This window comes from Sardina pilchardus, chromosome 2, assembly GCF_963854185.1.
Source record: "Sardina pilchardus chromosome 2, fSarPil1.1, whole genome shotgun sequence".
NCBI lineage: Eukaryota > Metazoa > Chordata > Actinopteri > Clupeiformes > Clupeidae > Sardina > Sardina pilchardus.
In genome coordinates, this window is record NC_084995.1 from 37,073,109 (window position 1) to 37,088,346 (window position 15,238).

The 15,238-nt window shown below is 44.5% G+C and overlaps 1 protein-coding gene across 1 annotated transcript in view; it reads right to left on the bottom strand.

The window, feature by feature from the left end:
• Positions 1 to 6,393: 6,393 nt before the first annotated feature.
• wnt3a (wingless-type MMTV integration site family, member 3A) overlaps positions 6,394 to 15,238 on the bottom strand; it is a 14,052-nt gene continuing 5,207 nt past the window's right edge. The window contains exons 2-4 of the mRNA XM_062556732.1: positions 14,302 to 14,543; positions 7,244 to 7,509; positions 6,394 to 6,873 (exon numbers count right to left, since the gene is read on the bottom strand). Coding sequence (XP_062412716.1) covers positions 6,394 to 6,873; positions 7,244 to 7,509; positions 14,302 to 14,543 — 988 coding nt within the window. The remainder of the gene's footprint in view (positions 6,874 to 7,243; positions 7,510 to 14,301; positions 14,544 to 15,238) is intronic.

A 15,238-nucleotide genomic window follows, 5' to 3' on the forward strand; every position in this document is an offset into this window, starting at 1 on the left:
TCAAGTTGCCACCATAGGTGAGGTGTCTAAAATGACAAACGAAATTGCTGAAAAAACATAGCTGAATGGTGGCAAATGACCTCTCCAGTAGTCATTATCTCGGTTGTTTTCAGTTAATCCTAACTCTACGTGTGAGAGCCACGTGCTTTCGCACAAACATATCTAAATGGATGAGCCATCAAAACAGACCATACAGTCAAAACATTGCATTCGTGAGGTGCTTTCCACCTAAGAGAGACAGCTTAGCATCTAAAAACATTTAAGGCTGATCATTTCAAACAGTTCCAAAGCTATACACCAGAATATCCACCTCTTTTTTTACCACTGAGGTAAAATGTGCTCCTTGCTATTTTTACATGATTTGTAAACATGGATAACAACTTTATATACAGTATACAGTATATATATATAGTATATATAATATATATGTACAAAAAATGTTATGTCACAATTATACACTAAAGGTTTTATGGTGCATTTCGGAATCTAGTTCAGACAATGGTAGACTAATAGTTATGATGTGAATATGTAGGAGCTAACTTTGAAACTGAGAGATCAAAAGCCTCTGGTTGAGCAATACAAAAGAACTGTTTGAGCAGAAGTGTGACTTGAGTAGTTTTTTTTCTGTTGTTGTTGCTGTTTCTCTGGCCATTCCACATTGCGTAAGAAGCGCTTTGTATTTGGGCTCTGTCTCTTCCTCAGAGGGGAGACAGGTTTATTGAAATGCACAGAGACTCCATTGTAACGGCCCAGTGGACTCCTCTCCCTCTCCAACAGGAGCAAATTCAAGACATAAAAAGGAGGCGGAGGACACTGATTGCTATTAGGCCCATTGTCTCCCATTTATATGGTTATTGGGTGGTGCCTCTTGGCTGGCTGACTGTGTCAAAGTTCTCACACTCCTGGTGCCATCTCCCACACTGCGGCTGGGGTTGCCTCCTATGGCAACTATCTGCTAACAATGTGTATCTCACATTGGTGACAGGCTTGTTTGGTGGGTTTGCTGGATGGAAGGGGGGACAATTTCCTTCAGCCCAAGGACAGCGGAGGCTGTTGGGCCGGGTTTCTGTTCACCCTGTGAATTGCCTTGTGCTTTTTTTTTGTTGTTGTTGTGTGCGTCGGTTTCTCCCTCCATCTGTGTGAAAGGGGTAAGGTTGCCGAGGTTATTGTCAATCGGTGACAGGAAGCCCTTCAACCCGAGAACCACCACGCATCTTCTTCCCCCGGGGCCGGTAGTGCCAGACGCCGAGAGTTACCTTTTCTCCAGGTCGTGTGCTGGGGTGATACTAGCATATCGACAGTCCACAGGGCCTGGTTGCAGCCAAACCGTTCCAAACATTCATGCCATAATTTATCTTTCATAGAAAAAAACATCTAAAATCTCTTTTTTTCTCCATTGACAAATCTATGGATTTCTTTCCCCTTTAGCATAATCCAGTTCTTTTTTTTATTATTATTGTATATGCATTCTGATGGACCACCATAGTGTATAGACTTTGTCAGCCATTTGTGTCAATGGGTGTCCCAACTGCTGGTCCCAAAAGCTCAGTGTATGAATACCAACGCCATGGCTGGGGCTGCAGGCATAAATGGGAGCAGACCCCTGTGCACCCAGGAGGGGGGTTGTGTGTCAATATATTTTAGGATGCTGGTGTTAGCTAGTTCATCCCGGGCCACTGGTTGGGACATTGTGAGGGGATGAATGAGTTATCAGGGGTCCCGGCTCAGCTGTGGTGTTGGTGGGCTCTATTCATGTCAGGCCAATAATGTAGTGCAGTCAACTCTGCTCTGCTTAGCGCTCTGTCGCTACTAGCCTCCCCTCACTCGGGCAGCTCCCTCTCATCTCTTTAAGGGCTCAGAAGCCCCTCTGCGGCCTCTCAAAAGAATCAAATTATTATTAGAAACATGGACTCTTTTTTTTTTTTTTTTTTTTAGGAAATCCACAGAGAATGACAGCATTGTCCCATATGTGGACTGTTCCCAGCTTTTAAATGTAATGACTGACGTCTTTTCCAGATTTTAATCTGGCCCATTCTTTATGTTTTCCTGGGCTCTAGGATCTGTCTGGTCCCCTTGTCTTATCCCTGGTCAGCAGGGGTGAGAACCTATAAAGGCCAGTCACAATAGTGACTTTCCAGATCTCAAAAGACTAGAGATTATGTTTATTCAGTGTCAATTGAACTTTTGTGGCCTTTTGTGGGGGCAGAGTTCTGAAAGTAATTGATGTTGCTTGTTACCATTCCCATACTGGGTAAAGATATATCAGTCGTATGTCCATGGAAATATACCAACATGTTCAAGTGCATCATTTTATTGAGGAGAATAATAGCATTTTTACATCATTTAGTAGTCTAGTTGTTGATAGATACATAGATGTAGTGACCTATAAGGATGATTGAATACAACAACAAATGAAATATGAGACTGCCTGTAGAATTTATACACGCTACCTTGGTCCTTTGAAGGAGCACTGTGTACTTTACATGTGTGTCAGGATCTCACTCTGATTTTGGAACAAAATGTAAGAGAATATTAGCCTGGTAGTAAACCAGACCCTGGAATCTTTCAGATTAAGGGTCTGGCACGAATAATGAAAATGGTCTAGCTCGAGGGGCGGCACAAGCATGCAAGATTTGAAAATCTCACTGCATGCAATTGGATAACACTACGACCAAAAACAAAGTTGTAGCGCTGTCGTCATCAGTTTAGCTCGCCCACTCCATTTTTGGTTTCCCCCGATTCCTGCGGTAAAAGTAATATGCATCATTGTTCATTGCCAGAGTATCTTGCGGACACAATTCAAATTGTGCTCTCGCGAGAACTCTGGATTTCCAGGGTAAGAGAATATACCCTTCTGAAATACATACTTATTCCCACAATGCTAGGCTAAGAATAAAAAGCAGTATTACCTAATGGTAGAACAAACAATTGTTTTTGGAGTGACAACACCTATCACTGTCACTCATATGCAGGTGTCTCATGATGATCCAATGCAGTCATGTGTTTCTTTTGAAAGAGTCACTTAACAACAACCTACATTTTGGAAGTTGGCCAGAGATTAGGGGAAAAAACCTGAAGACTGGATTTGAGGGACCTGCTACAGCCCTGTTCATTTGCCATATTCATGAACAATTGATGGAAATAAGCTAGAGTTTCATATACTGTAGATTTTCATCAACCAGAACTGCGCAAGACAGACAATAGATGATTTTCCCTCGCTTGTGTTGTTCTTACCTGGTGTTGAGGTATTAAATAGAAAAAAAGGAAGTGATGATATGATAGTCCAGACAAATGTATGTTTTTTGTTTTTATTTTGTTATAAAGTTAACATCTATAGCTCTATTGAAGACAGTGAGACACACAGTGTGGTCTGTTTATTGTCAGTAAAGAAAAAAACGAAACAAAAATATGCACAAACAAAAACTGCATTGAGGTAAAACTGTTACAGTGCTACACAGAAAAAAACACTGTCCAGAAAAGGATCTTTGTCAGCAAATATATAATCTTCCTAATATATACATTTCTGGTAAAATAAATAATACAAAATCAGACTTTAAAAATCCATAGAAACACACAAGTAATTCATACAAAACTTTGGATTTAACGACCATGCACATAATGCAAATCGATGTTCAGAACACATAAAACATAACACAACCAATGGCTAGGCGTATGGAGACAAAATAGAGCACATATGGTTTGATATGATATTACATAATGTCAAGAGTTAATGTCTGTTCAGTAGTTTGTTCAAAGTCGGTATAAGGATGTAAAACAACATCTTAGAATTAGTAGCAGTGGAATTGGGTCTGACAAACGAATGAGTAGATAATTGTTGTGGGCCCTAAATGTTTCAGACATGCATTAGGCCCATGGATATGGCATGTACTATACCTATGGTTACATTACAGTCACATACAGATGAAAATACTGTTACATTTTATTTAGTGCTGGATGTATTTACACCAATGTCTGGAAAGTTTAAGGTTCCTGCTATGAATTACATACACCTTGAGAGGATTCTTTGTCTAGTGCACCTCTCATGTGTAATTCAAAGTTAACCGAGTAGAGAACTTGAAACAATATGAATATAACATTTTCCAGAGATTTTCTATTGATGAATTGCCATAAGAGAACAGTATAATGCTAATACTTAAAAGGGATCATTCTTAGAATAATTTAAAGTAGCATACGGAAGGATACTTAATCAAATGAGAATCCTGATTTGTCAAAGCAATCAGTAGTTTTCAAAAGCCTTCCAAAATGCTTACCCAGTACATCTGAAGAACATGTATTCCCAAACATTGTGTAATAGTGACACTAGATTTGAGTGATAGTGACAGTGTCATTACATTTATGTTATACCTATTTGGATATCATATAGCTATATGAAAACGGAATTAGTAGAAAACTTCACATTTTAGTTCAAAACTATAGCTACACAGCATCTTTCATAGAAAGAAGAAAATGCACAAACACAAAGTACATACAACTAAACAAACACACACACACACACACACACACACACACACACACACACACACACACACACACACACACAAAAACACACACACGCACACACACACACAAACCCACACAAACCCACACACACGCACACACACACACACACACACACACACACACACACACACACCCACACCCACACCCACCCACCCACCCACACACACACACACACACACACACACACACACACAGTTAGTTAATTCATTAGCAGCATTTCATGATTGGAATTTCAATGGTGCTGCCATTGATAATTTGGGTGCATGAGGATTGTTAGTGCTTTCCTGAGCAGTCTAACAAGTCCAGAATTCTAATGTTGGTTATTGATTGATATGTATGAAATGCGTATGACATTTAACAGCAATGGTTCAGAAATACGTGACGTAAAAAACATTTGCTTGTTAGTGTAGCATCTTTGTCACTATTCACACAAATTTAGTAAAACACAGTGGATTTTGGAGCATCACTAATACTGATTACATTTCACAAGTACAAAGAATCAGTCTTTTACTCCCTCTCATGAAGTGCCAACCCTCCCCTCAGATCATTATGATTCCCTGATGGGCTTTCATTTAACCTGGATCTCAGGACACTTGTCTGGACAGCAGCCAAAGTAAAGCAACTTACTTAATAAGGGGTCAATTTATAGTATTGGGCATTAGGGCACAAGTATTTCCATGCATCTGAACAAAGGCTGTTAAACTAAAGGGGTCCAAATAATCTCATCAGGAGGAGATTGTTTGTTGGTTGTTGTACTTATCGATGAGACTTAGCTAAGCTAAGATAACGTAAAAACAAAGACACAACAAAAGGCATCACATATGACACATGTGCATGGACAGACATGCAGTTAAAGTAAATATATACTGTACAGAGACAGACACATACACAGACACAGACACATACAAATGCATGCACACAGACTGACAGACAGATAGACACACACACACACACACACACACACACACACACACACACACACACACACACACACACACACACACACACACACATACACACACACACACACGCAGAAACAATGCAATAACACTACATTCGCTCAGGTGCAAGTGCATTCTTACCAAAAGGTTAGTAAAAAGCTAACACTATTCTCAACACAGAGACACTCACTCACTCAGTCAACATGTTTGATAACACTCACATAGGTAAAATGAGTACATTGTGCTTTCTGTGTAGTCTTTAAGCTAACGCTAATATAGTTGCACCTGTCGAGAACTACCTTGTACTCACAAAAAATATTTAAAACAAGAAAAAAAAAAGCATAATGTGCTTTAAGTACCTTTCAAAGTATTGAAATGGAACTTAAGCTGTCACTGATGGTTTTTGACAAGAGATGTCACGTTGTCAGTGCATTTTTCATCAACAGTCTTTAGATCACAGAGGCTATGCGACAATTGTAATATGTCTCCTTGTGCTCGAGGCCCATTCTGTCCAGGTGACTTCTACTTGTCCGAGGAGTACAACACCCTTGTTATCCTTATTCACGCTTCATTTACTCAAACATGGTATGGTTAGAACGAAGCCATGCCTTGTTCTCAGAGAGAAAGCTGCAATGCCACGTTGTTCCATGATATTTCAGCATCACATGACCAGCAGGACCATGGAGGTGAGTGCCTGGTCCTTGGTGGGTGACTCCATGGAGTAGTAAGCTTAACTTGACCAGTGTTTGTCTGTCTTTCTCTTTTTATCCACACAAATCTCATCCTAATGTCCCCCACTGGGTGTTTGACGCCCTCGCTGTTTGGTGGACAATGAAGTTTTGGTTTTTGGTCAGTAGTAGGGAGGGCCGCGCCATGCCTTTGCCAGGCCGTGCCTTTTCTTTTTCATTTCTTTTTTTTAAAAACGGGGTCGTTATTTGCAGGTGTGGACGTCGACGATGCGCACGCACTCCTGGCAGCTGACGTAGCAGCACCAGTGGAAGACGCAGTGGCACTTCTCCTTGCGCTTCTCTGTCCGGGTGTTGTGGCCGCGGCCGCAGCAGAGCAGGTCGCAGCCGTCGATGCCGTGCGAGGTCAGGTTGCAGACGCGGTCCCTCGTGCCGAAGGAGCCCGTCTCCGGGTTGGGCTCGCAGAAGTTGGGCGAGTTCTCGTAGTAGACCAGGTCGCGGTCGGTGGGCGGCTTGAAGAAGGTGTACTTGGGCCGCAGGGTCTCCACCCAGCCGCGCGACTCCCGGTGCTTCTCCACCACCATCTCCGAGGCACTGTCGTACTTGTCCTTCATGTAGTCGCCGATCACCCGGAAGTCCGGCTGGGACCACCAGCAGGTCTTCACCTCACAGCTGCCCGACAGGCCGTGGCACTTGCACTTCAGGTACATGTGGTCAGTGATGGACTGAGGGGGGCAGAGACAGGAGTCAAATGTCAAAAGGCTGCAAATGCTGATAACCTGTGACTCAATGCAGAATACACACCCCACAATGTCTTCTATTCTTACAGGGAGGCTACACAAGACTCTAAAATACATTTTAGAAGAATGGTCTATTTTTTTCCAAACATACGTGCCGCTATCATGTCATGGTGTATCTACTTCCATTGATTACAGTGGAAGCGAATTGTTGCAGCAGACTCAACTCGTACAGAACGTTTCAGTTACATGCCTGGTGTTGCTTTAGCCCTTACAGTAATACAGGAGCAAAAAAACATTTTAATGAAAAAAGACACTCTGTCTAATGTCCCCGTCCCAGAATTGAACTAAAGCTCACCACCCGTCCAGCTTCGTTGTTCTGCCGGTTCATGGCCGAGCGCGCGTCTGGCCGGTTCTCCCGGGCGTCGGCGAACTCCCGGGACACCATGCTGCCGAACTCCACGTCCTCGCTGCAGCCTCCCCACTTCCAGCCCTCGCCGGGCGGGCCCTTGTGCCGCGTGTCACAGCCGCAGATGGTGGCCGAGCCCTCGGCGCAGGAGCGCGTCACGGCGAAGGCCACCCCGGCAGAGGCGATGGCGTGCACAAAGGCAGACTCTCTGGTGGCTGGATTGGGAAAAGAAAGGAACAGGAAAAACAATAAGGTCGATTAAGTGCATGCATGAACCTCCAGTAACACCACATTTACAAAACCAAAAAGCACAGTAAACAAATAACATAATCTACTAGATTAGTCTGTCATCGTCCTGCGTTGTGCCCATTTTTTTTACAAGTGAGTGGGCCTGTATACCATGCATACCAAACGTGGAATGTGGACTGAGACAACAACTTGTAGATATGTAACCATCCGTGGGCACAAACATCAAGGGAATTATGAGGGGGGAAAAAGTACCCAACAGTAGCACTGACATGTGTCTGTTCACTGCCGCTTTGTTTGCACAAGTTGAATCTGCTGAATCTAGGTCAAGGTGTTCAAGTGCAATCAACCCTCTTGCAGTAAGCCGAGAGAACCTTAGAAGTTCTGACCGTTACAATAGCAACTAATACCTGGTTAAAAGGTAGGCCTAGACCACTAGATAATACTGATAAAAATCCAATAAAGCTCGCCCTTGCCTGCTGATTTTACCTGTCTAATTCATTAGGTCTGGGGGCGGGAGATTTTTTGGATAAGATCATCGCAGTGGTACAGTGCCCAAACGTACATGCTCAAACAAAGTCTGGAAAAACTAGAAAGAAAATGGCACTTACGCAAATCTCCTTGATATTGTTTTAGAATGACAACAGCTACCATCATACCCTTTGACCCCTGTGGCCTCATGACCTGACAGTAATGAGACAGAAGGGTTCACCTCATTCTTTTCTGTCACCACACTAAATAAAGCTGCCTTAGATATGTCCCCCAACAACTGGTAAGGATTGATATGTAGCTTCACTTCTGAATTTAGTCATATCATCTATGCTACCCATTCTTCACTGTTCTTTGACAAGTGACACTGACACATCTGAGACTATTTGGTGATGCTGAATGCCTTCACATAGCAGTCATTAAATGCCTTTGCAAGAGTATTAACTCAATGCGTCTTTGTCAAATGAATATCTTCATCCAATTTTAACAAACCTTTGAGAAGACCTAATGCTTTTCAGCAAAGAACTTAACATCGACAAGATTTTCAATTTGTTGCTATGCAGATGACAACCAGTTACTAATCTAGTAAAATATTCTATATCTAACTTAGCTAAGCCTGTTATGACAAGACTTCATGTTCCTTACCTCGGATAAAAACTGAGATGAATGTTGGCCCTAAATATCTGTAAAGCACACTGGCTGGTCACACTAATCCTTAAAGTGAACTGTGAGTGTTAAGATAGCATCTAACATTACTAAATGTAATGCCATTATCAAGCACATATCTTTTGTTTAGTCTAAATACTGTCTTGAAATGTTTTGCGGAGATCTTTAACTTATCAAAAGTGCCATGTTGAAGGCCTGTCTTTGCTATTAGCTCTTTGCTGTGTTAGCCTCGCTAAGTTGTGGTTTGGCCATGTCAGCTCCAACGTGCCCTCCTAGTGGCGTTGGCTCAGCGTAAATCATCCCTGAGTAAGGCTGCCTCAGGCCTAATCTTCTGAAGACCTCCCATATATCATGCCAAGCAACCCCTCTCTTTGTTCCTTTGATGTCTGGTCGTGATGCCATGACTTGTTAACCTGTCTCATCACCTGTTTTCTCCTCTTACGCCATTATGTTCCACCACCACAGTGTAAAAATGCCCTATGTATAAAAATATAATACAAACTTAGAAGGCATGAACCATGACTTGTTTTCTGTTCCACAAGCTGGTTAGATCTTTTTGCCCTGGCTCACAGCTCTACATGTGGAGGCTGAAATGTTGACTAAATAAGGAGAGTGTGGAATAGCTGACATATGAGTCAGTGGGGCTCAGGCATATCCAAAGGGATGACAGCATGGGCAGGTTAATGATGGATCTGTTTTTGTGCATTCATTCAGATAAACAGGAAGGATATAGACAGGAAGCTAATGGGAGAGAGAGATGGGACTGGAAAATGATTGTGGGTCGGATTTGAACCCGGGTCTCTGTGCACACCTGGACCCAAATGTGGTATGGATAATGCAACTGCTTGTGCCACAGCTCCACTACCAGTCATTTTGCAGTTCAAATTGAAACTCTTCAAGTATTGAGCAATAGCCTCATTACCCATGACTAAGACATACCTTTCCTGAGGTTTTTTTTTTGTGGATAGTCAAATGGTGTTTAGTCATAAAGGTGATAATTAATTCTAAGTTGCATCAATCAAAGTTATTCACTATGATTCACTGTTCACTTTTATTTCATTTCCATCCAAATGCTGTTGTTTGCCGCCAACATTTTCCATGATGACATGGCATGAGATTGGCCAGGTTTTGGCGATGTAAACTCCTGGATCTTGTGCAGTCTTGCACAGTGACAGGGAGCGAGAGAGCAGCTAGAGGACCCGCTGGAGAAGGAGAGGGAGATAGAACGAGAGAGGGAGAGAGAGAGAGAGGGAAAGAGAGAGAAGAGGGAGATGGAGAGAGGAAGAAAAAGAGAGAGAGGGAGCGAGGGTGAGGGGAGATGGAGAGAGAGAGAGAGAGAGAGAGAGAGAGGAAGAAAAAGAGAGAGGGGGAGAGGGAGCCAGAGAAGGAGAGGGAGAGAAAGAGAGGGAGGGAGCTCCCTAAAGCTTCCTTTATAGCAGGTTTCAACTAGTAGGAGAAATCAGGAGCACAGAGGGAGGTGAGGCAGACTGACTACTGGCATCTTCCATCCCCAAACCCCAGTGCTTTCACAGTTCACCCAACGCACTGTGAATATTTGTCTTACAAGTCGGTTCCAACAAGAATCAACGTTGTGGATTTGTGTTCTTTTCAATGGAGGCCAATGATGATACTTATGTGTATGCTTAAAACAATCAAGGTCAATGCATTATTGTATTAGTTGATGCAATACAATCAAATGAAAAATAATGAAAAACTATGTTTTCCCTTTGTTGTTCTGACAGCAGATATCCTTTAGGATAAGGTTCTGTCTTTCCCAGCCCTGGTCCTGTGGTCACTATGGGGTGTGAATTGTCTGAAAGGCCACCATTCAACTTCAATTTAAAACCACTCAGTCACTGCACTTTTTATTATCAGGAAGCCAATAAAGTGTGGGTCAGCTCCTTGTGGCCGGCTGACAATGACGCTGCACAGCGGAGGGAACGGCTAAGAAGGGACCGGTGGGGGCACAGGGAGGAAAAGCAGATTATCGGGGCAGATGAGAAGAAAGGGAGGAACAGAAAGAACCCCCCCCCCCCCCCAAAAAAAAAAAAAAACGAGGTGCCACCTTGGGACAGGACGAGGCATACCTGAGAAAGGAATGCAACGGGGAGCCTGATTGGTCTGATCGCTTGTGACACTAACTCGCACCTCCCTCCTGACCCCCTTCCCCCCTCCTCCCCCCTCTTAACACCCACCCTCTGACGCTCTTAGCCGGACCCTTGCATGGCGAGTCGCCCATATTACCTGCTGAGGGCTTGAATCCCCCATTGTGCAGCCACTGTCACGGCGCGTTAGCCCCACAAAGGCCCCAGATATTTTATATGAAATTTGCCCTCGCCAGTGATTAGTGAGGACCAAGTTAAGTCATAGCAACAGAGAACTATGCATTGGTTGGACCTTGCTTGTCGGCAGACGGGGAAATCCCTATTCAGATGCTTTAATAAAACAATCTAAAGGGCGTGTGAATGGTGAAAGGCGCTTTCTCTCTGGCTTAATCTCATGGTTGCGGAGATATTGTGCTCCGAGCAGAGCCCAGCAGGGAGTGGGGCTAAGGTCCCCCCATCAACTCCATTTACCACACCCCCTCTTTCTTTCTTCAGCAGAGTTAATGATATACCGATGTGCTGGCCTCCCCCCAGCATGAAGAAACATGCATTTTATGAAAAGCAAGGAGCTCTTAGCACATCCTAAATTGTAACAGTTTCTCCTCTCCGGGTCAGAGGTCATTGGCTCCGTGACCTTTGCTGGGTGAGTTTAACTCAGCAGTGAGGGTCTTGAAATGGAGCTGCTCAGCACTTTCTCTCAGACCTGGGCCTACGTCCAGATCCATTTGCTGGCTGGGGACCGGTCCAGACCCACACTTTCTAAAATCTATGTCCACTAAATAGTTTAAGTTGACCTTAGTTTAATAGTTACGTTTCCCCAGTGTACCAGGGATTCATTTTTAGTTGCCACTCAAATGATTTTTCAAATGAAATTTACTTGGAACGCATGTTTTTTTACCAATGTAAAAAACATGCATTCCAAGTTTTTCCACCGTGAATTGCAAAGAAAGTACCAAGTTATAAGGCAACAAAAGATAAGTAACAATTCTAACACTAAGGCCTTTCTACGTGTCTTCTGTGAGTTGTACTCGGTAGGGCCCTCAGAATCCACTGGCTCCTAGAGAACACCTGCACAGGCTCCCCTTTCATCCTGTGTGGATTCCAAAGGGCTGTGTTTTGACACTTTGGTTAATGTAAATTAATGAACGCTGACGCAGACACTGCCGCGGGCTGCCCCCGTGAAACAGACAGACAGGGAGAAGCGGGATGAGGCAGGGAAGAACCTGCCAGCTTCAAACAAAACCAAAGATACTACTGCCCTGCTCCCTTGGTCCCACTGTCCTGTCCCACTCCTGTTGGTCAGGTTTTGTCTGTGGTTTACGACTGTTGGTGTCAGCATTCAGATGAGGGACTCAATAATAACTTCAAAAAAAAATAAAAAATACAAATTGAAAAAAAAACCCCTCATTGCCATGGACAGATTCTGTTCTATTCATCTGTCCATTATTTCTCTTAATAATAAAAAAAATCTCTCAGCAAATGATGGCTAAAGCCTCTTGCCAAAGCATGTGGAACTCTGAATAAGAATGAAAGAAAGAGTGAGAGAGCTAGGAGATGAAAAAAAGGGCGTGATCAATCGGATATTTGTCAGAACCTGCACCAAAAAATATGACTTAAAATGCTGTCATGTATTCATGATGCATAGTTTCCACACGAGGATTTTTTTTTTCTGAAAATGACCGCATTATAATTAACATACCGCGAGATATGATTCCACCCTTCACTGTCTGACGCTCAGAGCACTCTTTGACACTTCAGCAGATTCAGCATCTTTGATCTCCCGCTAAGTAAGCAACAGCGGCTCTCGCATGGGACCTCCACACACGGCTGTGTGCTGCCCCGAGGGCCTCAGGCCGGCAACGGGCCAGAGCCGCTGCTTCCTCCTCTGGAGGAACGTCCTTCACATAACTTAAGCCCGAGAGATTGGCAGTAATGGGCGCGCAGACAGGCGTTAAGTCCACTGTCCCTTTTCAGCGCCCAACAAAAAGGTCGCGAGGAAACAAACACACATCCGTCTGCGGCGACAGACAAACAGACTCGGCCGGCGGGACAATTGCTGATATGGTCGGGGGCCGAGCTGGAGCGTCCATCAAACGAAATGGAATTCAATAAGAGTTACTTCTTCTAAGCTCTCTTCCAAATGATCTGAGGGCCACAGTCACACTCACCACCCCTTGACAAAGGCACTTAATCCGGCCGCTTTGACCTCTCCCACTATTAAGGGCCTCAGTGACCTTAATCCAATCAAAATGATTTACTAAAGCTGCCTGGACCCCAGAGACGGGCTCCGATCCTCCTCCCTCCACTCTTGGCTCCTGCAATTTGGGCTGGAGGGAAGCGGTGGGGGAGAGGCGAGGGTATTTGCACCACAATAGGCCGGGGCTGTGAACCCCTATCATTACCGACCTACTTGAGCTCAAGCCTTCTCCATCAATGTAACAATTGCTCAAGAGTTTATTAAAAGCAATTGCCCCAACTAACCCCACCTCCCGCCACAGTAAACATCAGTCTTTCCCCAGACCGTTTGACAGGTTTAGGCCCCCCTCTTCCTTCTTTGCATCCCTCTCTTTTCCCTCGCTGGTTACTCATTGCAAAAGGAGCATGCAGTCGTCACATGCCAGAGGCACAGCGACAAACACACTGGTATTTACAACAGAGAAAGGTCCTTTTTTGTCAGGTGACAAGGACAGACCTGAAACCAGACAGGGATGATGTTGATTAAACACCTAGCTACCCATCCACTTTCAGGGTGTGTATTGCAATCAGATGACATTTCACACAAAGGTTTAAGAAATGAGTCTCTGTAGAGGGGGAAAAAAAAGAAACAATTTCAGCCCCTCCTTACTCTGATCCTAGTCCCTGCTCGGGCTTGCATTATGAACAATTACCAAAAAATCTGCAATTGATTAAAGCCAAGCGCGGCTCATTCTGATATTCACCCCAAACCAAACTTCTGTTAGGTAATCTTCACGGGTGAGAGAAACCTTTGGGATGGGGAACTGGTGGGGCCTGAACGACTCGGGAGGTATTTCCAATGGAAGAGGAACAATAGCTGGGAATTCCCTCTCGGAGAGACCATGGGCCTCCGCCCTTGCTGTGTACATACATCGCCTCATCAACTCAAGGAGGTCATAGATGAGTGTGTCTGTCAGAGTGTGTTTATGCTAGGATTTGAGTGTGCCAAATGCTTGGTGTGAAATGTTAAGAAAGGCTGTTAGAAAAAATTACAAGTCATAACATGGAGGCTGCAGAATTCAATCTTTGATAGTACAGGGCAGGCTGGTTATTTTCAGTGATGTGTCAAATACTGTGTAGACATACCACACATTTGGGCATAATGCTGTACTTTGCCATGCAGTTAACGTTCATCTTAGGGGAAAAAAAACTCCGGAACGTTTGATGTGTCTTGTCGTAATATTCTAAGAACAGTTGCTAGAGACCTTATTCAAACATTTTTTCTCCACCACACATGCGTCATTGCCACACAGCTTGGTTGGTTACCTTTGTCGAGCACCGGTCCAAAGATGGCCAGGTTGTCGTTGATGGTAGTGCAGTTCCAGCGCCGGCCGCGGAACTGATGCTGGCACTCCTGGATGCCGATCTTCACGCCCTCGGCCACGCTGGGCATGATCTCCACGTAGTTGCGGCAGAAGCGCAGCTGCTTGGGCACCAGGCCGGGGATGCTGCCGCACAGGATGGGCTGAGTGCCCAGCGACGAGTACTGGTGGCCCACCGCCAGGGACCTGGGTGGACAGGACAGGTAGAGAGGGGGGCACAGAGGGGGGGATGAGGGTTAACAGGTGTGTCAGATGGTACATCTAAACATCTCTCTCTCTCTCTCTCTGTCTGCTGTCATTTTTGATGTGTGGATTTCAAATGCGGCCCTCCTCAGTCCTCTGGTTAAGCTGTCCCACTGGCTGACATGAAAGACCCAGGTGAACCACAAGCAATTTATAGACCAAAGGTTCACAGCATGTGGGGAAAGGCACCTTGTTATTACAGGCCACCGCCATCGTCTCAGTGTCCACACGAGCAGCGGGCCGCTGGGCTTTGAGTAATGAGACGGTGAACATTAGCCTGGCTTAGCATCAGAGGATGCTTGAGTTATATCATTCTGAACCTGGCTGCCCTTTGATGGCTCTAAGCAGGGATGGAGCAAGTGGAAACACGTTTTTGTGTTGGTTTCCAATTATACTGTTGTGCCTCCGCTCGGGTGCATTCTGACTGAGTGAGGCTCGCTGGAGGTAAGGGGAGGCCTCTCGCTCGCCGACTCTGGTATGTCATCATCGGACTTTTGTCATGTGTGATGTGTTGCTTGCATTGTGTCAAATGCAAACAAATGAGCCTTGATAAGTCATGCTGAGTCTGTGATTTGCCTTGACATAGCTAAAGAAAGGGCCGCTCATAGCACTCCAACATGCATCAAAGATTATGCAGA